Below are 25,106 nucleotides of genomic sequence, written 5' to 3'. Positions count from 1 at the left end.
ATGTCATATTCCAGGTCTGAGGCACAAAAAGTATAATGTGGACCTAGGATATCTTCTTGTGCCAGAGGACAAAGAAATGCTCAAAAATTGATGGGTGCATGTCAGAAGGACAGAGAAACCAGTGCGAAAAAACTCTCACTGACCAAATTTAGAATGATTTGAGCACCAAAATAGTGATAATACTGGAATACAGCAAGCAAATTGAATCGCAAAATAATCCATGATTCCGTACCAATCCACATAAAGTAAAAAATTAGTTGGACAGGGTGGCATGTGCCTATAGTCCCAAATATTAATACTTAGGAGGCTGAAGTAGGAAGACTGCTTGAGCCCAGGAGGTCAAGGTTGCCGTGAGCCATGATCATGCCACTGCACTCCAGCCTGGGGGACAGGGTGAGACCCTGTCTCAAAAAAAGAAAAAAAAAAAGATAATAAAAAAGATTCCATATGAATCATGGATTATTTTTTGATTCAATGTGCTGTATTCGAGTATTATCAGAGGGTAAGGCTGGGAGAGATGCTTTTCTTTATAAAAGAATGCCAGCTAAAGTAGAAAAAAATGGTAGAACCAAAAAAATCACTATTTTTAAACTATCAATGTAAAAATTAAGTTAGGAAAGGATAAAAGGATGTTTATTTCCTAACAATTAAAAGGTTTGTTGGGAAAAAATACTCATGAAGTCTCAGTATCACTCCACAGATTACTGACAAAGGAAATGGCAGATTAACTGTGAAATCCGGCAGATACCACCTTATCAAGGTGATTACACTTACCATATCACCACAACAGGACAAACTGATAGATGTGCTTCCTAATGCGGTACTCTGAATAAACATCACCTACTTAATATTTTCACCAAAAATGTTTAATGTGAATCAAATTATGTGCAAACAAACAGTCAAACAAAAATTGTGGGACACTCTAGGAATAATTGGCCTGGACCCACAGAAGCACTGATGTCATTAAAGACAAAAGGCAAGAAAACCATTCTAGATTAAATACAAAAAAATTTAACTGGATCATGATTTTTTTTAAAAAATGCAAAAAGCACATTATTGAAAACGATGTACAAAACTGAGTATGGAACATTAAAATTTATGGCACAGTTACACATTTCTAGAATATAATAACAGAATATAGCTATATAGAAATGTCCTCATTCTTAGGTGACACATGTTGACATATTTAGTGATGAACTGCCATAATGCATGTATGTACTTTCAACTGTGTTCAGGAGAAAGAAAAAAATGTGCGCGTGCACACACACACACACACACGCACATTACAGAAGAAAAATCAATGCCTTATTTGATTAAATTGCTGTTTGTCAAATTTCTGTTACTTGTAGTCAAAAGCAACTATGATTAATACACATTCCTCTAACCATTGTTATATTTATTTTTTTTTAGGGATGGGACTTTCCCATTTTGGCCAGGCTGGTCTCAAACTCCTGGCTCCAAGTGATCTGCCCACCTGGGCCTCTCAAGGTGCTGGAATTACAGGCATGAGTCACTGTGCCTGGTCTTAAACTGCCTTCTTTTTATTTTTTTTTTTTCAGACTAAGCTTCACTCTGTTGCCCAGGTTGGAGTGCAATGGCACAATCTAAGCTCACTGTAAACTCCGTCTCCCCAGTTCAAGCGATTCTCCTGCCTCAGTCTCCCAGGTAGCTGGAATTACATGCATGCACCACCATGCCTGGCAAATTTTTTTTTTACATTTAGTAGAGACAGGGTTTCAACATGTTGGTCAGGCTGGTCTCGAACTCCTGACCTTGAATGATCCACCCACCTCGGCCTCCCAAAGTGCTGGGATTACAGGTGTGAGTCCACCGTGCCCAGCCCTAAACTGAATTCTTAATATTGTTTCTTGAATGTGAACAGGTCTGTCTATTCTTACATCACTTTTGTAGTGATACCATGAGGATCCTTTATATTTGACTTTCTGGTTTTAAATATTAATAGAATACTTCATCCACTATAATATACATACAGGCCCCTTCTCTAGTTTTAAGATATGAAGATTATACCAGAAGAAAAGATAAACACATGAAAACATAAAAGAACTGTTTATGATCTGTTTGTTACCAAATATGTATTTTTTGAAGTCAAACAAAATGGAAATTATCTTATGATGTGACGAGCAGAAATACTTAGCTATTTTGAATCAAAGTCTGTGATCTCTTTGTTTGACTGCAATTCTCAAAATTCTAAAAACTAAAGAAACAACCCTGAATACGGTAAAAGCAGAAAAGCTACTGGATCTTGAAATAGAATAGGGTGGTACCTTTCATTTCATTTTTTGTCTATATACAATATAGACAACACAAGTTAATTTTTTGTAAAATGTTTTTCTAGACAAGTTTCTGAACATCATAGACAGTTATAATATATCATATTAATTCAAGGTTCTCATGTAACTTGGTTCCTGTAAATATAAGAACAGAAAATAGTTCGTTTTTCAGTATAAACTATATTACAAATTGTTTTTTAGTATAAACTATATTACACAGGATATTATTATAGTACAAATATAGTACACAGGATGTATATTATAGTACAAATTGTTTTTCAGTATAAACTATATTACACAGGAAAGGTTAAGATAATTATATGATACTTTATACTTTAATTTTATAAAAATTATCTTGTATGAATAAAATCAGAAAAATGGCTGACTAGAGGTGCCCGATGCATGCCCTTGCCCCCCAAAAAGGGACCCAAACACAGAATTAACAACTACAATTCAACTGGAGTGTCTGAGGGAGAGCGCTGAAGTGCAGCAAGGGAGTGGCAAGATCCCCGTGGAGCACAAAAGCCGGATGAAAAGAGGTGCAATGCACCCTGCCTCTGCTGTCCCATCTCCCCAGTGACACTGGCTGGGAGCCAGGAGGGACTTCTTACAGGGTAATGGTAAGCACAGGGCCCCAACCACAGAAACTTGCAGTCCTTACTGCAGGAGAATCCCACAGTCCTTACAAGCCTTGAGCTGTTTGGAGAGCTACCTGGAATTTACAAAGCTACATTACTCCACAGTAGGAGCTCATGTTATGCACTCCTCACCCTTGCATAACCTAAGCTGCTACAGCATTAGCACCTTCTTGAAACCAGAGCCACTGCTGGAGGGTGTCCTGCTCTGGGGGCCAGTAGCCACTGTGTCTCTCTAGCTTTGAGGCTCTACCATCATTCCATAAAGACCACATGAAGGACTGCAATGCAATGACTCCGGTTACTGAGAGCCTGGGCCCAGGGACAGTCATGACTCTGGTACTGCATAATGGGGAAGCCAAGCCCAGGCTGGCCAAACCACCACATGCCTGTGCCCCCAGCTGCAGAAACAGCATAGCAGCCCACCCCTGGTACGCCCTTCCCCAAGCTAGCCAAACCAGTTGTGAGCTCACATCCCAGCCAGAGAAACAGCAGTCCACCCCCAGGGGGCATGCCACCAAACTGACCTAATCATTGGGTGTCCATACCCCCAACTCAGGACACAGTCTGGTGGAACCACCCTAGGCGGACATACTCCACAAACCAGCCAAACTGCCCCACCCCTGCAGCCCTAGCTGGATAAACAGCCTGGTGGCTCTTTCCTCAGTGAGCCAGACCCTGAGCAGCCAAACCACAACATGTCTGCACCCTAAGTCTGATAAACAGCCCAGAGAGCCAGTCCCTGAGCTGACCAACCAGCTGCACACCAGCACCCACAGCCTGAGAAGTAGCCTAGTAGACCTGCCCTCAGTGACCCAATCTCCAAGCCAGCTGACTATGTGTACATGCATACCCCTGGCCCAACAACCAGCCTGGCGAGCCCATCTCTGGCAAAGTCATACCACCACCACCACCGCATACTTCCACAGCCTAGGCCATTGAGGAACTTGCAAACGTTACTAATATGGGTTACAGCTGAGGAAACTGCACAGAGACCATACTACTGTGCTCACTCAGAACCGAAGCCAATGCACTCTACCCATCAGACACCATAAGACCCATCTAAAGGAATAGGTCTTTCCCTGTGAAAGCTACTCCAACAAATTAGAAGAGGCAACTATTCTACCAGATGAGCAGATATCAATATAGGGACACGAGAAACATGAAAAAAAACATGACACCTTCAAAGGAACACATTAATTCTCCAACAGCAGACTCCACAAAAAAAAAGAAATTTATAAAATGCCAGAAAAAGAATTCAAAATAACCTTAAGAAAGTCAACGAGATAGAAGACAATGTAGATAACCCAATAATTCATTATCTAAATGAGAAAGTCAACAGAGAGAAACATCATAAAAAAGAACCAAACAGAAATCTTACAGCTGAGGAATTCAGAGAATAAGAAAAAATAAAATCAAGCCTTCACCAGACTATATCAAGCAGAAGAACTTCTGAACTTAAAGATTAAGTCTTCTGAAATAACCCAAACCAAAGAAAAAAGTATTTAAAAGAATGAAGAAAACCGATTGAACTTATGGGACACCATTAAGCGAACAAATATTCACATTATGAGAATTCCAGGAAAAGAAAATATGGAAAAGGCATAGAAAACCTACTTAATGAAATAATAGCTGAAAACCTCCCAAGTCTTGAGAGACAGAAGGACATCCAGATGCAGGAAGCACAGAAGTTCTCAAATAAATTCAGTCCAAAAAGGTCCTCTCCAAGGCACTTATAGTCAAATTTTCAAAAGTCAAAGACAATGAGAAAATTCTACAAACAACAAGAAAAAATCATCAAGTCACATAAAAGGGAATGCCCATTAGACTAACAGCAGATTTCTCAGCAGAAACTTTAACAGGCTGAGAAAATGGGATGATATATTTAGTGCTGAAAGGGGAAAAAAAAAAAAACAAAACTGCCAGCCAGGATGTAGGATACCCAGTAAAGCTATCCTTTAGAAATGAAGTTTTCCCAAACAAGCAAAATAAAGGGAATTCCATCACCACTCAACAAGCCCTACAAGAAATACTTAAAGGAGTTACTACATGGCTTCACGCTGAATTCTACCAAATTTTTAAAAAAGACTAACACCAATTCTTCTCAACCTATTCCAAAAAATTAAAGGGAAAGGAACTATTACAAGTTCATTACATAACGCCAGTATTACCCTGAAACCAAAACCAGACAAGGACACACAAACACACAAAAAAGAAAATTACAAGCCAACATCCCTGATGAACATATAGATTCAAAAATCCTCAAAAAAAAAATACTAGCAAACTGAATCCAAGAACACATTAAAAAGATTATACAGCATGATCAAGTGAAATTTATCCCAGGGATGCAATGATGGTTCAAACATACACAAATCAATAAATGTGATATAACACAGCAACAGAATTAAGGACAAAAACCATATGATCTCAAGAGATTCAGAAAAAGTATTTGATATAATTCAACACCCCTTCATGATAAACACTCAACAAATCAGGTACAGAAGAAACATACCTCAACACAATAAAGGGTATATATGACAAACCCACAGCTAACATCATATGGAAAAGGGAAAAGATGAAACCTTTTCTTCTAAGAATTGGAACAAGCTAAGGATGCCCCACTATTACCACTCTTATTAAATATAGTACTACTAGTCCTAGCCAGAGCAATTAAGTAAGAAAAAAAAAATCAGCCGGGCATGGTGGCTCACACCTGTAATCCCAGCACTTTGGGAGGCCAAGGCGGGTGAGTCACAAGGTCAGGAGTTCAAGACCAGCTTGGTCAAGATAGTGAAACCCCATCTCTACTAAAAATACAAAAATTGGCTGGGCATGGTGGTGGGTGCCTGTAATCCCAGCTACTCAGGAGGCTGAGGCAGAGAACTGCTTGAAACCAGGAGATGGAGGTTGCAGTGAGCCAAGATCATGCCACTGCACTCCAGCACTCTATCTCAAAAAAAAAAAAAAAGAAAGAAAGAAAACAAAAAAAGAGCATCTAAATGGAAAGGAGGAAGCTGAATTGTCCCTGCTTGTAGATAACATGATCTCACATCTAGAAAAACCTACAGACTCCACCAAAAGAACTCTTAAAACTGATAAACAAATTCAATAAACTTACAGGATACTTTAACTTAAAACAATATGGGGCTTAGGGGAACCAACCTTGACTCCCCCAAAACTTAACTACCAATAGCCTACTGTTGACTGGAAGCCTTAATCAATTATAAATAATTGCTTAACACATATTTTGCATGTTATATGTATTTTACAGTGTATTCTTATAATAAAGTAAGCTAGAGAAAAGAGAATGTTTTAAGAAAATCATAAGGAACAGAAAATATATGTACTATTCATTAAGTGGAAGTGGATCATCATACAGGTCTTCATCTTCATTGTCTTCACCTTGAGTAGGCTGAGGAGGAGGAATAGGAGGAGCTGCTCATGCTGTCTCAGGGTGGCAAAGGTGTAAAAGGTAAAGGAGGTAGAAGGGAAGGCAAGAAAGGCAGACATACGGGGTCGGGCGCAGTGGCTCAAGCCTGTAATCCCAGCACTTTGGGAGGCCGAGACGGGTAGATCACGAGGTCAGGAGATCAAGACCATCCTGGCTTAACACGGTGAAACCGTCTCTACTAAAAAATACAAAAAACTAGCCGGGCGAGGTGGCAGGCACCTGTAGTCCCAGCTACTCGGGCACCTGTAGTCCCAGCTACTCAGGAGGCTGAGGTAGGAGAATAGCGTGAACCTGGGAGGCGGAGCTTGCAGTGAGCTGAGATCCGGCCACTGCACTCCAGCCTGGGCGACAGAGCGAGACTCCATCTCAAAAAAAAAAAAAAAAAAAAGAAAAAGAAGAGGCAGACAAACTTGGTGTAACTTTATGAAAATACATGATTACTTGCCTAACTTTTTTGCTTTCCATTTCTTTAAAAAAAATGAAGTTTTTATACATTTCCAATCCTATTCTACCATTTGTTTAGTTTCAGGGTCTGTATCATAGAAAGGTCCATGTTGTAAAAGAAAAGCAGTGTTGAATAAACATAACCCTTCTGCCAGAGTGTTTAGTGTCGGTTTGTTTACTGGCACTGCTGCCTTTACTACATCGTCTTCCTCATTTCTGGCACTGGTTCAGAAGCATTTGTCTCCATCAAGTTGTCTTCTGTTAATTAGTGTTTATTAGCTCTTGAATTTCTCCAATATCTATACCTTGAAATCCTTCACCCCCGACTTTTTGGCCATATCCACAATCTCTTTCATAATTTATTTGACTTGACTTTGTCGTAAACCCTGTGAAGTCATGCACATCACCTGGACAGTTTTCTTCAGCAAGAATTCACTGCTTCAGGCTTGATGGCTTTCATGACTTTTTCTGTAACAACAATGGTATCTTCAATGGTGTAATCCTTCTGGACTCGTGATGTTCTCTCTAGGGAGGTTCTCTTCCATAACCCTGACAATCATTTCCATAGAGTACTGTGTATAATGAGCCTTAAAAGCCCTTATGACTCCCTCATCTAGTGGCTGAATTAGAGATGCTGTGTTTGGGGGAAAGTAGACCACTTCAGCACCTTCGTTACTGAACTCATGGGGCTCTCAGTGGCCAGAGGCATTGTTCAAAAGAATTCTAAAAGGCAGTCTCTTACTGGCAAGGTACTTCCTGACTTCAAAGACAAAGCATTGATAGAACCAATTCAGAAAAAGGATTTTCATGCCTAGACTTTCTCTTTGTACAACCAAAAGAATGGCAGCTGGTGGTTATCCTTTCCCTCCAAGGCTCAGGGGTTAGCACCTTTGTAGATAAGGGCAGTACTAATCATAAACCCAACTGCATTAGCACAAAACAGTAGAACTGCCTATCCTTTCCTGCCTTAAATCCCAGTGCTCACTTCTCTTCCTTACTAATAACTGTCCTTTGCGGCATTTTTTTTTTTTTTTCCCCAGAGTAGGGCACTTTGATCCACATTAAAAAACCTGTTCAGACAGACATCCTTTCTCCTCAATGATTATCTTAATGACATCTGGGAATACATCTGCTGCTGCCTGGGCAGCAGAAACTGCATTTTCTGTTACCTTGACATTTTAAAAGCCAAACATCTTTTTAAAATTATTAAACCATTCTTTGCTGGCATTAAATTCTCCAGCTTTAGATCTTTTACCCTCCTTTTGCTTTAAGTTGTCATATAATGACTTTGCTTTTTCTTGAATCATATTAGAGTCTATAGGTATGTTTTTCTTATAGCAAGCCTGTATCCACATAAAAATTGCATTTTCAGTACAAGATTAAAAGGTGTTTTACAAAAAGTGCAAGGTTTTCCCACCTGCTGGCATAGCTGCAGTGAAAGCTTCATGAATTTCCTTTTCTTTTTTTTTACAATCATCCATATACTGTATTCGTTTATTTTGAAATGGCAGGCAACACAGCTGCAGACCTTAATCTATTGTATGTATCAAGGAATTCAACTTAATTTTTCTCTGCTTTTTTTTTTTTCTGCCATTATTTTTCTCTGCTTTTTGGGAGAACTTCTAGCATCAGTAGTGGTATTTCATATAGGTCCCATGGTCCCATGGTGTGTTAATCAAGGTTTACGATATTGCAGTAAACACAACAGAAAAATATAAGACTCATGAGAGATCCCCCCCTTTTTTTTTCTAAAGACATTGATATAGTATAGTTTGGCTGTGTCCCCACCCAAATCACACCTTGTACTGTAATAATCCCACATGTCAAGGGTAGGACTAGGTGGAGATAACTGAATCAGGGGGTAGTTTCTCCCATACTGTTCTCAGGGTAGTAAATAAGTCTCACCCCTGCACAAGCTCTCTTGCCTGATGCCATGTAAGACGTTTGACTTTGCTCCCCATTCGCCTTCCGCCAAGATTATGAGGCCTCCTCAGCCATATGGAACTGTGAGTCAATTAAGCTTCTTTCTTTTACAAATTACCCAGTTTTGGGTATGTCTTTATTAGCAGTGTGAGAACAGACTAATACAGACAGGGTCTCACTCTGTCACTCAGGCTGGAGTATAATGGTGCAATCATGGCTCACTGCTGCCTCAATCTCGCAGGCTCAAGTGAGGGTTCCCATCTAAGCCTCCAAGTAGCTGGGATTACAGGCATGCACCACCATGCTCAGCTAATTTTTTTTTTTAATTTACTTTTTGTAGAGATGGAATCCCATTATGTTGTCCAGGCTGATCTTGAACTCCAGGCTCAAACAGTCCTTTGGGAGTCCTTCAGCCTCCCAAAGTGCTAGGATTACACCCATGAACCACCACACCCAGCTGAGATCTATTTTTATTATGATACACAATTTACTGGAGAGTTGAACTGCTTATGCTGAGATGATTCACATCACATGTTGTTGTAAGCAGATACCTGCAACAGTAAAGCTCACCAAAACAGCAACAAGAAGTGGTTAGAAATTATTACAGAAGTACAGTATGTACTACAGTGAATTTTATGCTTTACATTTGTCTACATTTCTCTCAACTGCAAATGGCACTATGTACACTCTGTTTGTGTGTGTATGTTTTGATAAATTTTACCTTTTTACAATATATTTGAATATATTTTATGGTAGTAAATGACAAGCTAGACTACTACCTACATATATTTTATTTATTCATTACATATCTTCTTAATTTTTCAATGTTTTTTAAATACAGATTTGTGAGTTTTTTCAAATTGTCACAAATCTCCAAAAACTTTTCCAATATATTTGTTGAATCTGCATAGAAGTGGACCTATGCAGTTCAAAACCCATGTTGTTCAGGGTTAACTGTATTCATAAAATTGTGCAACCATCACTTCTATTTCCAGGATGTATTCATCACTCCAAAAGGAAACCTCATACCCATTAGGACTTTGGGTTTTAAGTGTGACAGTAAGCCACTGGAAGGTTGCACTGAAAATACTATTTAGAATATTAATAACAAAATTTATGTTATAATATTAATGAAAAATCATTGGTAACTATTGCACAATACATATACTGAGTAAAATATATATACCTATGTACAGAGATTCAATATATGAAAGAACTACATTGAATGTTTACAGTGTTTATCGCTTGGTAATTGACTTCGAAGTGCTTATTTTGTCTTCCTGCTTACTTGATTTTGGTGAAATTCCTACTTTTTTTTTTTTTTTTTTTTAGTCTCACTCTGCTGCCCAGGCTGGAGTGTAATGGCACAATCTCAGCTCACTGCAACCTCTGCCTCCCAGGTTCAAACGATTTTCCTGCCTCCTCCTCCCAAGTAGCTGGGATTACAGGCGTGAACCACCACACCCAGCTAATCTCTGTATTTTTAGTAGAGATGGGCTTTCATCATGCTGATCAGGCTGGTCTCGAACTCCTGACCTCAGGTGATCCGCCCGCCTCGGCCTCCCAAAGTGCTGGGATTACAGCCGAAAGTCCTACATTTTCTACACTGACTATATAATCTTGCAAAATTGAGGAAGAGCATAATACATAAAAAAAAATTACACAATACTTCACAATTTACAGTACTTTCCCAAAAGATTATCTAGTTTCTGTATCAACAACAGACAAAAAAAGACAAATTCAAATTTTCATGGTAGAGAAAAACAGAAAGTCATCTAGTATAGGATTTGAGCCAGTATTATGGTGAAATGCACAAACCTAAAAAAAAAAAAAAAAAAAAAGCATATATATATAAAGACTCAAACTGAATCCAGACTGGTTACTATAAAGAAGTCTACAAATCATAAAATTTTCTTATCTAGTGATCTTCCCAGTGCCAAGTCAAGCATGCATTCCAGAGCTCAGTCATCTATGCTGAGACTCTGCCATAATATTTGATGAGAGGTCAGTCTTATTCCTCAATAGAGCAAAAGTAGTTGATACAAGATGTTTAACATTATTGCATCTGGAATGTATCAAAGTCCAACTTCCTGATGTTAAAAAGGGGCAAGTATGAAGAAATAGACTTGATTTTGTCCAGAGACTCTCCATACACACTTCAATTCAGAAATCAAGTTCTCTTTAAAAGGTTAATATATTTGATGTGAAATGTTCTTTGGAACTTGTGAATATGCTTTCCCATATGAATAATGGTATAAATGGTAGGTTATCAGGCAACCTCACAAACACCTGTCTAATTCACAATACTGATTAATATGGATCATTTAGATTTTAAAAAGTAAATCCAATGCTTTTTAAGCTCGAATTCAAGGCTGCTGAATTGTTAGCCAATATGACGAAATTGTGCTGACTATCAAGATGTCACTGAAATTTCAACTCATCCTACCTGTTTGGCTTGCAATGCTGCTTACACAGTGAATGCTGCACAAGTGTGAGAACATCATCCTCATCATTAATAGATGATGACAGAGGCAACGCAGTAAATAAAGACATAAAGAGAGCTTAAGAAGATAAAAGTGGGTTTAAAGCACCACTTGGGACTTTGGAAAATTAATGTGTCTAAGTAGCTATTTTGCTTATTCAGTTCGGTTCAGCAGACATTTCTTAAAGACCCATTCTGTGCCAAGTACTCTACTTAGTGTGTCTAGAAGTGGTTTTTAACTCTGGCTTTGCAGTAGAATCATCTTCAGAGCTTTTAAAAATACAGATACCCACCTGGGAGCAGAGGCTCACGCATGTAATCTTAGCACTTTGGGAGGCTGGGGAGATCACCTAAGGTCAGGAGTTCGAGACCAGCCTGATCAACATGGAGAAACCCTGTCTCTACTAAAAATACAAAATCAGCCGGACATGGTGGCACATGCCTGTAATCCCAGCTACTTGGGAGGCTGAGGCAGGAGAATCTCTTGAACCCAGAAGGCGGAGGTTGTGCTGAGCCAAGATCACACTATTGAACTCCAGCCTGGGCAACGAGAAAAAAACTCCATCTCAAAAAAATACATATACCCAGACACTACCTACAGAATCAAATTACCAAAGAAAGGAACTCACACAAAAGTATGAAGACATGTGAGAAGATAGCATATTCATGATAAGTAGTAAATGGGGGATGAAAATTTGAAGGCATTAATTCAGGGGAAGATATATTTAATTGTAAAATATAGTCTTTGTCCCTGTTGCCTGGCATAACCACTAAAATCCTCAGAATCTCCCCAGTGATGTCTTTTTGTATACTGAGTTAGGTGACAGCTAGCAGCCCCTAGATAGCTTCAGAGTGGGAGCCAGTCATTGGAAAGACCAAGGTATGATTAGAGAATTGGGACTTTCAGCCCCAAGTCCCAGCCTCCTCTAGGGAGATGAGAGGTGCTGAAGGGTTAGCTGATCACTAATGGCCAACGGTTTAATCAATCAAGACTAAATAATGATGACTCCATAAAAACCCAAAGGGGACAGGGTTAGGAAAGCTTCCAAACAGGTGAACATGTAGAGGTTTCTGGAGGGTGACACACTTGTTGAGGGCATGGAAGCTCAGTACCCCTTTCCATAGCTTACCCTACACATCTCCTCATCTGTATCGTTTGTCATATCCTTTATAACAAACCAGTTCTAGGAGCTGCTCTAGCAAATTAATAGAGCCCAAGGAAAGGGCCATGGGATCCCCAGTTTACAGCCAGTGGTTCAGAAGCACAGGTAAAACAACTTGGGGCTTGTAATTGGCATTAGAAGTGGGGGGAAATCTTGGGAACTGAGCCCTCAACCTGTGGGAGCTGATGCTATCTCCAGATAGATGGTGTCAGAATTAAATTGAATTAGAGGACACCCAGTTGATGTCTGCTGCAAAAGTGACTGCTTGCTCATTGGTAGGGGGAAATCACCACATATTCGATGACACAGAAGTCATCTGTGTTGACTGTTGTATTTTTGTCCACTCAGAATATATATATGAAAAGTTATTTATCTCACATCTATTAGAATGATCAAAATTTAAAACACTGATAACACCAAATGTTGATAAGGATGTCCAGCGACAAGAACTGTCATTCATTGCTGGTGGGAATGCAAATAGTACAGCCGCTCTGGAAGACAGTTTGGCAGTTTCTTACAACACTAAACATACTATTACTATACAACTTTACTATCCAATCCAGCAACTGTGCTCCTTAGTATTTACCTAAATGAGCTGAAAACCTATGTCCACACAAAAATCTGCACCCAAATGTTTGTAGTTGTATTATCCACGACCACTAAAACTTGAAAGCAACCAAGATGACCTTTAGTAGGTGAATGGATAAACCGACAATGGAATATTATTCATCACTAAAAAGAAATGAGCTATCAAGCCATGAAAAGACTTGGAGGAACCTTAAATACATATTACTAAGTGAAACCTGAAAAAGTTATGTACTATATGACTAGAACTCTATGACATTCTGAAAAAGGCAAAACTATGGAGAAAGTAAAAGAGTCCAGTAGTTTCCAGGATCCCAGGGAGCCTCTGGGGGATGAACAGGCAGAGCACAGAAAATTTTAGGGCAGTGGAACAATTCTGTGTTATACTGCAATGGTAGATACATGGCATTATACATTTGTCAAAACCCACAGGATGTGCAATACCAAGAGTTAACCCCAGTGTAAACTATGAACTTTGGGTGATAATGACATGTCAATGTGGATTCATCAATTGCAACAAATATACCACACTGTGCAGAATGTTGATGGTGGGGGAAGCTGTACATGTAAGAGGGCAGAGAGTATATGGGAACTCTCTGTACTTTCCACTCAGTTTTGCTGTGAACCTAAAACTGCTCCATAAAATAAAGTCTACTTTAAAAACTAATATATTAAAAAACAATGTTTGTAAAAGTTAAATGGGATCATTGACATAATATGATCATCCCACAAGCCTGGTCAACACTTACCCAATTATCCAACACGCCATATCTTAGAGCCTTAAACCACACAAGCCCTTCCTTACACCACCCACTCTTTACCTACCAAAATTCTAACTGTCCCAACATACCACAGTCAAACTCAACATGCTACCAAGTTCATGAAGCTTTCTTTCCCTGATCCCACCTCTTAACTTCAGGTTCCTTCTTATACTTCTCTGTACCCTGTGACATCATTCTGTCTAGCTTGAGGACTAAGCTCTGATTTTTTTTTTTTTTTTTTTTAAATCTTGCCCAAATTCCTTTCTAAGGGGTCTGGGAAGTCATGCCCTACAAACTATAAATTCTCATCAGATGAGTTTTATTTAACCCTGTATAACGTGACTTACTTTCCAGTCTGACTCAGGCATAACAAGGAAGAAAATCAAAATGTTTTACCCTAAAATATATTTCTTTGCCATATCTTGGAATTGCCCTGCAAAGTCTCTTGTGGGAAAAAATCCACATTCTACAGGGAATCCCCTTTTCCCCCTTGTTTCTCTTCCTTCCTTTCCAGTTCCAGGAGATAATCAATTAAGAGCCAGGAACCCTTTCCTGTCTGATAAGCAACATTTTGCAACCTGCTATCTCTAAAGTCTGCGATCTGAGAGCTCTGCACAATAAAACTTGGTCTCCATAAGCCTTTATCTTAACCTGCACATTTCCTTTGATCTCAGGTCTTCAGATAAACTTAACCAATTGTCAACCAGAATATGTTTAAATTTACCTATAGCCTGGAAGCCCCTGCTTTGGGTTGGCCCACCTTTCTGAACCAAACCAATGTATTTCTTAAATGTATTTGATTGATGTCTCATGCCTCCCTAAAATATATAAAAACCAAGCTGTACCCTGACCACCTTGGGAACATGTTCTCAGGACCTCCTGAGGGCTGTGTCACGGGCCATGGTCACTCATATTTGGCTCCGAATAAATCTCTGGAAAAATTTTATAGAATTTAACTCTTCATCAACAGACTCATGGTATTTAAACATAACTTTTAATAAAATGTGACCTTTTAAAAATCAAGGATTATATCTAAAAATTCAAATTTCTTACTATTCTTAAAAAAACAATATCACGCTGTTACCAAGTGGGAATAGGGGAAAGTAGCAGGGATTGCACAGAGACCCTCTCCTTGTGGCCTTCCCAACACTGAGGCAGAACTGTTGTCATTTATCACTGTCCCTATGTTGTCTTCTTCTTCCCTCCCATTTCGCTCACTCCAAGTGTCAGCCTGGCTCCAGTCCCCGTGTGAGGTTGTAACCTTGTTTAGTTATTAATACTTGTTTATTTGTCTCTCAAACCTACAAAACTGTAAGTTTCTTGAGAGCAAGGACTTGTTTCTCATTCATCATTATTTCTCCTATACTCCCTCCCATCCAACCATAATATTTATTTATTAACTATTTCCTGAATTTAGCGAATTATCAATCAACAAAATAGGAAAAATGTTAAAACTTAATTCATTGTGAATGTTACTCCTTAAGATTCAGCAGTTGGTAGGACTGCATCTTTACTATATTTAAATTCACTTCAAAACTGAATGATAACCCTTTTTCATATCTAAGTCACAAATAGGCTCTTTTTGAGGGTAGAGTGAATGAGAGGCTGAGATGCAGAAATGGAAGGAAGAAGAAATCATGTGTTGAAGGCCTACTATGTGCTAGGTACTGGTTGTAGGCTAAATAATAAAATGAGGGAAGGGCAAATCTAGAAATAAAGAAGTATCAGGGAAGACACCTATGTTGGAGCAGGTAGGAACAGCATTCCAGGACAGCCAGGAGGATTCTACAATAAGCAGTTCAAGTATAGAGCTGTCAGGTCAGGGGATGGTTACTTTGTGTAAACTTTGTAGAACATTTACAACATTCTTAGAAGTGGTGAACTGATGCCACCTGAAGAGTCTATACTGAAGCCTACGACCTTCCCTGTTCCCCCAACTGGGGACTCTTCTCTTTTTAATCAAAGCAGCCAATTTAATTACATCTACATTGAGAAAGTCTCACTAGATATCCCTAGAAGGGAAATCGATCATAAGGAAATGTGTCTCATAATCCCTGCTGTCAAAACAAAAGAAGAAAAATCTGAAATCAAAAATAGTAGATTTCATTTAAGAGTGTAACAGCTTGAATTAAAAATCATAAAGCAAATACTTTGGCCTAACAGTGCTTGACATGTTGGTCTATAAAACCCTTTTAAATAAAATTTCTTAAGATAATGGTAGATTCACATGTAGTTGAAAGATATAACATAGAAATATCTCTTGTACTATTTATCCAGTTTCCCCCAATGGTAACATCTTACAAAACTACAGTACAATACATCAACCTAAGATATTGATACTGACACAGTCCAGACAAAGCATATTTCTATCACCACAAATATCCCTCATGTTGCTATTTTATAGCCATATCCATTCCCTTCTGCCCTCCTGCCTAATTTTTTAACCTTTGGCAACCACTAATCTGTTCTCTATTTTTGAAATGTCGCAATCTGCAATTTCAATAATGTTATATAAATAGAATCACACAATATGTAATCTTTTGGATTGGCTGTTTTAACTTAAGTTCTCTGAAGATAAATCCTGCTGTAAAACCATCTAACTGATGCCAATCATGCAGCAGAATCAAAATCTAGTAAACAAAGAGCTGGGGTTCTCTGATGACTCACGTGAAAGCAAAGGGCACAAGAAAGATTAAATTTCATTGTCCTTTGTTTGTGACAGGTTTCTCTGTGTTTTCCTACCACCGAAAAAATACAAAAATATTCTCATTCTCAAACTGTTTTACTACCAAGACTATTTTACACAGTGGGATTATAAACTTTTATGTTTGTGTGGCCATGAAGGTTTGTGAAGCTTGTCTCAGAAAAATGTGCCCAATTAAGAAAGTTCAAAATCATCCTTATTTATATTAATCGTTTCCAATGTATACCAATTTACAATGAACTTACTGAGTTTTCCACTTAGAACTCAGTCTTCACTCTCTCACAATACAAAAATAAGTCTCACTGGAATTTCTGTTGTTGGAAACAGGAGCCCTTATATTGTGTTTTAACCACTGCAGAGAAGAATCGAGTGCATCTGTCAGCTCCAAAATCGAAGAAACTACAAGGTGATTTGTTTGTTCTCCAAATTTTTCCTTTAACTCACTTAGGATGTCATTCATAATCACTTCTGATACCTGCCAACCTTGGCAATAGAATCTCATCCCTGAATGTTACTTTAAAAGGAAAAGCAAGATCTTAACCAGATAATTGCCCAGCTTTCACTCCCTACCATTTTAAAAAACAGATACCAAATAGGCTCATCTCACATTAGCAAGTCGACAACACAAAGAACAAGCTACAAATAATGAAAGGGTCTGCAATCTGTTGCCAAGTTTATAAAACACAGCCCTAAAATTTATCCATCTTTTAACCAGACCCAGGTACTCTACTGGTGACAATTTCTTAAGCAAGTCAAAACTCATTAGTCATCAGACATATGATTACTAGATGAAACACATACTCTAAGTTTCTAACCTACGAATTTAAAAGAAAAACAGAAAAATAAAGCCTCCAGACAGTTCCTTCCAGTGTTTGTATAGGCTAATAAACGACGAAAAAAAAAATTGAAATGATGTTAAACATTTAAATAATCACTTGTCCAGTTAAAAAAAAGAACAGCAATGAATCTACTTTCTCAATAACCGTACTACATGCACACGTGTATGTACACAACACACACCACACACACACACACCCCTTTAGGACCAATTTCCATAACACAACCTTAAACTACCACTCCTTTCCCTGCTCCCAGAAGGGACCTAAGGCAAGTACCAATGGTTCCATTTAGACTCTGGAAGTTAACCAGGATAACAGTAAACACTCCTTACTCCTTGGTGTTAGCTCACTGACACAGGTGTCTCCCCAGTCCCAAGAGAAAACTCCTAGAGGGCAGGGACCCATGTTCCATTCATCTTTGTATGCCCCACAGTGCTAGAATCTGCAAAATGTTCTACACAGTGAGCACTAAACAAGAAATGTTGAATGTTAAAGAAAAAAATAAAAAACTAGATGTACTTAAGAAGAGCTCTATAGAATTCTGGAATGCAATATGCAAATGTTCTCATTCCTAAACCTCCCAAAGAAGGTAGAGAATATTTAGTTTTGTGGCATTATGTGTCCAAAAGCTTATGCATGGACTTTAAATAACGTATGTATGGCTCAATTTTCTCATCTGAACAATGAGGATAATAAAAATACCTGACAGTTAAAGATGGTGGTATAGGTAATGTCTCCTTAGACCAATGACTGGAACGCTATACACATTCCTTATTAAGGATTAGCTACTCATTTTACTGGAAATAATAAATAATACAAATAAATAAATAAGGTCCACACAGCTCTGCAAAGGAGACCAAAGCTTAAAAGAAATTAGCCTAGAAGGCATAATATCACGATTTGGCAAACTTTTCTGTAAAGGGCCAGAGACTACCGTAAATACTGTAGGCTTTACAGGACAAGCCACAATACCCTCAACCCTTGCAGTAATATTCTCTCGGAAAAATTGGTGGGTTTTTTGTTTACATTTTACATTTTAGAATTTAAGAATCATTCTTAGTTCACGGGGCCATACAAACATAGGCTGGATTTGGCCCCCAGACTCTAGTTTGCCAACCCCTGGATAAGATAATAATGGTAATACAGTCAGTGTTTTTAAAGCAACATAAAGAAATGCTTGTGAATTGCTTAAAGGTAACTGAAAAACCTGCGGCCCCAAACTTATAAAATCCAGACCGGCGGACCAGCGCGGTGGGGAATAGGACTAGGACTAGGGCCGGTCTTCAGGAGCCAAAGCGGACCTCCACGGCTCTCGGGGTCCGCCGAGCCCCCGCCCACACTTACTCCCAGCAGCGGCCCGCGGCCGATCACAGTCTCCCCGGGCGCCAGGGCCACCCGGGGACCGCCGTCCCGCGGCTGCAGCTCGAAGCCCCAGGACACGGCGGGCAAGGATTAGGCCCCTTCGCCAGGAGACTGGCCCCTCCGCTGTTTCCGCGGGGCAAGCCCAGCACTTGACCTGGAGAGGGCCGCAAAGGTTCCACACGCCTGCGCCGGTCCTGTCAGAGCCCGGCCCCAGCGCAGTCCCGTACCTCCACGCCTACTGATGACGCATTCGGGGATTCCCCAGTCACGCCGCCTCAAAATTATTGTTTAAAAACCCCGGCTTATTCCCCACCACCCTTTTCACCTCCCTCCCATCTTGGAGGACGCCGGGCCTTGTAGTCCTGGCGCCTTTCTTCACTTCCTTTCCCGAGCTCAGACGCCCTGGAAAAAACTACCAATCCCTAAAGGCACTGCGCGCCCCTCTCGGCGCCTGCGCGAGTTCCGAGCCAGCAGGGTGAGGCTCAGGTGGGCGGGAAGAGAAGAGCTATGGGGAAAGATTCGAATTCCGGAGGATTTAAATCGCGGGAGGAGAAGCCACCGCGGCCCAGTAGGTAGGAGGATCTTCCATTCCGGTTGGCTTAGGTGTCTACGCTCCCGGGGACGCGGCCCTGACGCAAGCTCAGCCTTCCCTCCGCGGCCTGGAGCCGCAGTGACAGCGCTGACGGTTGTTGTTGTCAGTTGTCAGTGCTCCGTGTTCTTGGGTTCCAGCAGCTGCAACCCGCGCGGGACACAAGGAGGGTGGCTCAGATGGGACGCGGGGTGATTAGCCCTGACCCGCGGGATGTGGGCGGAGTGGGGCTCCCCGCCCCTCCTTCTGCGCTGCCGCCAATCTATCCCTCCAAGTGATAGTTGAAAGGGAGACGAGCTTTTACCTCACTTGAGAGAGAATTCAGCAAAACTCGGTTCATAAAGGAGAAAGGGCAGAAGAGGGGTCGTTTCCAGGCATCCAGGCGAACCTGGACGTAGAAGAAAGATTCCTAGTGGGATTTTAGAACCTCGCGAAGGCATACCCTGCTGTGAAATTCAAAAACCTTCATTCCCGTTGCAGGAATTCCACAAGGGGAGGCATTTTATTCTCCCAGTAAGATCCTGGGAGAAGTGGATAAACACACAGTAACGTTTAAATACACTGTAACGTTTTCCTAATGTGAGATTCTTTTCAAGAACCTTGTGGTTTAGCTTTGGTTTGTATTGGTGGTGGAAGGGGCCAAGGTGCATGGCAAAAACTTGCTCTTGACTCACTCGTTTTTACCAGTTTGCTTTCTTACTTCCCCAAACCCTCAAGAAGACGACCTCTGTTGAACACAGACTACAGTTCCAGCCACCACAGCTAATCTGGATCATGAATGGGAACCACCGTGGTCTTGTCAAGTCCAGAAACATAGCTGAGTAGCTCATCTAGAAAAGAGATTTGTGTTCAGCTGAGTTAAAAGAAGTATTTAGCTGTATCTCAAACCCCTCCTCTTGCACATCCAACCCCCATTATAAAAGGAAGTGCAAAATGGAATAAACTGATTTTAAGTGAATACAAGCTGTCTTTATATACAAAAGTAACTCAAGGGTGGTGATCTACCCAGTCATGCTTTCAACTGATTTGGGAAGCCTACACCATTCACCTTAGGTAAATTAGCTGAAACTGACTTTATATCTGGGCTTCAAATAGTCACATACTATACCTAGCTGAGTTCTCAGCATTGTTTACAGTTTTCACTCACTGTTGCTTGATGTCTTCAGTGACTGTTATCCTTAGCTCATAATTAACTATGCATATAGGATAGCTTCAAGGGGCCATTTCTTAAAACACCACTCTTATGACTGAGTTGAATATTTAAGACTTTGTTTCATAGTCCAGATCTCATCTTCTTGTCCATTTCAGATAGTATTTGTGTCAAATGTAAGCACCTACCTACCCATTAGATACAAGTAGATAAAATTCTTATACAACTAGAAGTCCATCTAGTTAATGATTAAGTCACAAATTACAAATTAATGATGAGGCATCAGTTCCTATATACAACAAGTATTCAGGAGTTTAATAGGATTGACTCATACATATTTTCAAAGGTATGAAAGTACCGGGTGTGGTGGCTCCTACCTGTCATCCTAGCACTCTGGGAGGCTGAGGCAGAAGGATTGGTTGAGGACAAGAGTTCGAGACCAGCCTGGGCAACATAGCAAAAACCATTTCTCCAAAAAACAGTTTTTGGTTTTCTGTTTGTTTAAAAAAAATGGGGGGATGCTGAGTCGAGAGAATCACTTGAGGCTGGAGTTTGAGGCTGCAGTGAGCTATGATGACACAGCTGCACTCCAGCCTGGGTGAGAGTGAAGCTAATATGTTGAGGTACCTCCCATGTGCAATTCAGATGTAGCAAGACTAGATGTTTTACACACTATCCCTGTTAATCCTTGCAAGAACTTTCAGGAAAGGGGCAGCATTGGTCCATTTTACAGACTGAGAACCAAAAGTCAAGAAAGAGTTCTTAAATTATACCCAAAAAGCATCTGACTCAAAGTAGGATTTCTACTCCTATTTGGAGACTGAGCATGTTTAAATCTTGCCTTTTAGGTTACATATGAGGATAGTTTACTAAAACATTAAGCTATGCATAAAAACTCCAAGAGAAACAGTAATCCAAGAGTTTCTCACACAGAAGCGAACTCTGTGGATGCTGAGAAGGAAAAAAATGAGAGTGAAAACAACTTTGTTGAACTGCTGCCTCAAGAACTCACTTTTAAAATTTTCAGTCAGCTGGACATTCGGAGTTTGTGCAGGGCTTCATTGACATGCAGGAGCTGGAATTACGCAATAAGAAACAGTGACTCTTTATGGAAACCTCACTGCATGACTGTAAGAGCTGTGTGCCGAAGAGAAATAGATGATGATCTAGAAAGTGGTTATTCCTGGAGGGTAAGTTTAATCTTTGCGATCTGCGGTGTGGTTGACAGTGTTAGGATAGCAGGTTTGAGTCAGTTGTAACTTATGCTTGGAGGAGACAGAATTGCATATGCAGAATAACATAAACTGTGTTGACTTTTGGAAATGAGTTAAAGTTATTAGCCTTTTCCTGCTAACCACACTGTTTCCACACTATCTTTCATTTATCCTTTTGCATTTCTTAAATTCTAAATTCGGGAATTTTCCTCTATTAACCAGAAGGGAATTAGCTCCTTCTTTTCACTTCACCATATCCCAAACCCCCAGTAAACTGTATGGCGCACTCTGTATAAATACACATATACATACACACACGTACACAGACACATACATTTATTAAAATATGTGTATATCAATGTAAATACTTACTCTTTTTTTCAGCCCTGTCAATCTGTTTCTCTTGCTTTAAACACATTCACTAACCAACCACCAACTACAGTCTTTTTTAACGGTGATTTACCTCTTTCAGGTAATACTGCTGAGGAATTACCAGAAGAGTAAAGTGAAACACGAATGGCTAAGTGGCAGATACAGCAACATTTGTTCTCCCATTAGCCTACCAGAAAAAACCATGTACCCAATGGATGCAGATACATGGGGAGAAATTCTAGAAGCAGAACTGGAAAGATAAGGAGGAAAAAAAATCACAAACAAATCTCAGGTCTTTGAAAATTTAAAACTCAAATGAGTCTTAGGTTGCAAAAGCTATATCTTTATTCGTTCATTTTGTTGTTGTTCACCTTTTTAAAAGAAAGTGAAATGGAAATATAAAAGTAAAGCTTTATTTTTGTTTTGCACTTTAGTAAAATTTTTCTGCTTTTATTGTAATGTGGAAAAATCATGAAATGTTATTTTTATAAGAAATAGTATACTGATAGAGTGATTTCCAAATATAATGTTTCGTGTATTTGTGTTAATATATTCGCAATACTAAATGAAAGAGTGATTTGTATGTTCAGCTTAATGATAATTCAAAATTTCAGGAAGCCACTTGAGACTGACTTAAAGATTCATTAAGTGTTGGATATAACTTGGCTTATGGGAAGACTAGCTAAGTGAAATTAATAGCAATACATTTAAATTAATACATTGGCATTTTAATGACTTTAACATTTCTATTTCAGTGGAATCAGATTGAAATGTCAAATAATGAAACTATTTTAAATGTGTTAAGCCTGTGGTTTAGTTTTAAGTTAATGTCATCCTAGGGCTAAAGCTTATCCAGTTGAGATTCCCATTACTTTTATATAAACCTGGAATGGCTCTCAGGAGCTGAAAGTATGTGGAAAGTTTCCAGAACACTTAACTACCATCAGAATGCCACACTAGCCTGGTAAAACTCTCTTTCTGACAGCCTTATAGCACCATCTAGTGTGCTATTCTTAGATACCAAGACAAAGGGCTTACAGCTCCTTTTTGTTTTCTCCATATTAAAAACTATTATTCTAAAGAATCCTTAACACTTGTCTTTGTTAAAGTGTATAACTTTTTAGGAATCTTTATTTTAATTTTTTAAAACTTTTGTTTCTCTTTTTTCATAAAACATGATATACTACTCACTATCACAAATTGTTTATTCTGAATCTGTGGTTACCACCATAGTAAAAAGTGTCTACAAAATGCTTTAGTTAGGCTTTAGTTAGTGTGGGGTTTTCTTCTTAAAAACTGTTCTCTATAGCATTAAATATAAGAATCCAGAAAAGTAATATTTAACAAATAGGCAAATATTAGAAAGATGCCCCCATTATATGCAAATTCCCTATGTTGAATAGAGCAGTAGATAATTAATTGTCTCCTACTATCTTCTTAGAGTTGGAAGATTCCTTGAAAATCAGGCAGTCAAGTTTCCAGGACTATTCAGTAATTTTCTCAATAGGAACACTGTCAGTCAGCCAGCCCAAGCTCAAATCCTGTACTTCTACTAATAGCGTTATCTGTTATGTCACAGAACAGTCCAGTTGTAGTCTAGGCTTGAACTGAAGACCACCTCTCTGTAATGTTTGCCTTCTAGTCCCACTTCCACCCTCTAGAACCAGGCTGATTCAGTCCTTCCTCTCTATGATTGCCTGATATTTGAAGACTGCTGGCCTGTCTCTTCCTAGGTCTTCTCTCCAATTCCACTGATGATTATAGAGTATAATTTCTAGACCCAACAACATTCTGTTCTGCCCATTTACTCTTAACAAAAAAAAGGGGCTGTGCGCCATGGCTCACGCCTGATATCCAATCACTTTGGGAGGCCAAGGTGGGTGGATCACCCGAGGTCAGAAGTTCAAGACCAGCCTAGTCAACACGGTGAAACCCCGTCTCTACTAAATATACAAATATTAGCCCGGTGTGGTGGTGGGCGCCTGTAATCCCAGCTACTTGGGAGGCTGAGGCAGGAGAATCGCTTGAACCTGGGAGGCAGAGGTTGCAGTGAGCCGAGATCGCACCATTGCACTCCAACCTGAGCAACAAGAGTGAAACTTCATCTCAAAAAAAAAAGAAAGAAAGAAAGGTATCCTACTAATTTTATTTCATAAAAGATAAGAAAGCACTTGGAAATTTTCAAAGTACGGGAAAAATTAAAGCTATAAGCATTTTGCTGGATAGCATCTGTGTACAATAGTTTATGTAAACATATATTTTTAGCTGGTTTTTTTTTTGTAATGGATGTCGATTATTTTGTCCAACCCCCTTACTATCTATCACCATCATCTGTTTATAGAAGTTATCCTAATTAGGGAGACTCGCCCTTCTCACTTCCAACCACATGTGTGTGGTTTTTTTTGGCGGGGCACGGGGAGGGGGGGCGGGATTTTGTTTTTGTTTTTGTTTTTGTTTTTTGAGATGGAGTCTCGCTCTGTCGCCCAGGCTGGAGTGCAGTGGCATGATCTTGGCCCACTGCAACCTCCACCTCCTGGGTTCAAGCAACTCTCTGTCTCAGCCTCCTGAGCAGCTGGGATTACAGGCGCCGCTACCATGCCCAGCTAATTTTTGTATTTTTAGTAGAAATGGGGTTTCACCATCTTGGCCAGACTTGTCTTGAACTTCTGACCTTGTGATCTACCTGCCTCAGCCTCCCAAAGTGCTGGGATTACAGGCAAGAGCCACCACACCCAGGTGGGTTTTTGTTGTTTTTTTGTTTTGTTTTGTTTTGTTTTTTTACATTATCCTGTTTTTCCTAGCCACCGTATTTAGTCCAAGGATGGAAACATGCTCCCGTCTCCCCTTTTCATAAGTTGGAAGAAAGAAGCCCTTTCCTCTTTGCTGATGAAACTGTTCCTTGCCACACAAAGAAAACGGATATTAAATAAGAGAATATGGAACCACCAGGAGAAAGAATTGCAGGGAAAGAGGCCTGATTATATTCCAGACTCTGGTCCCAGCCATTCCTCATCTGCTTCCCTAAGTTAATTCAAATTCAGTTTCACCATCATACTGGGACCCCCACCTGGTGTGGTTTCTTTGCCCATTTTTCAAATATGTATTTTTGTGGCTTACATTAGCATCTTAGATTTCACTCTG

The 25,106-nt window shown here is 39.7% G+C and overlaps 2 protein-coding genes across 3 annotated transcripts in view; one reads left to right on the top strand and one right to left on the bottom strand.

Annotated features, from left to right (window-relative positions):
• The window catches only part of APLF (aprataxin and PNKP like factor), a gene marked incomplete at its 5' end in the record, with an annotated part of 107,225 nt that extends 88,495 nt beyond the window's left edge, over window positions 1–18,730 (bottom strand). The window contains 1 exon segment of the mRNA XM_030921404.1: window positions 18,623–18,730. Coding sequence (XP_030777264.1) covers window positions 18,623–18,730 — 108 coding nt within the window.
• A 285-nt stretch (window positions 18,731–19,015) lies between these two features.
• Window positions 19,016–24,083, top strand: FBXO48 (F-box protein 48). 2 transcript variants are annotated; one of them, XM_030920497.1, is made up of 3 exons: window positions 19,016–19,212; window positions 21,407–21,569; window positions 22,066–22,369. In XM_030920497.1, the coding sequence occupies exons 1-3, from the start codon at window positions 19,148–19,150 to the stop codon at window positions 22,225–22,227; spliced, it is 390 nt and encodes a 129-aa protein (XP_030776357.1). In that variant the 5' UTR covers window positions 19,016–19,147; the 3' UTR covers window positions 22,228–22,369. The 2 variants fall into 2 exon arrangements, with proteins under 2 accessions (XP_030776357.1, XP_010378943.1); XM_010380641.2 differs by having other exon boundaries at window positions 19,018–19,212; window positions 21,228–21,569; window positions 22,066–24,083.
• Window positions 24,084–25,106: the final 1,023 nt, after the last annotated feature.

This window comes from Rhinopithecus roxellana, chromosome 17 (genome assembly GCF_007565055.1).
Source record: "Rhinopithecus roxellana isolate Shanxi Qingling chromosome 17, ASM756505v1, whole genome shotgun sequence".
NCBI lineage: Eukaryota > Metazoa > Chordata > Mammalia > Primates > Cercopithecidae > Rhinopithecus > Rhinopithecus roxellana.
The sequence above is the reverse complement of the archived record's forward strand: the minus strand, read 5'-3'. Positions and strand labels throughout refer to the sequence as shown.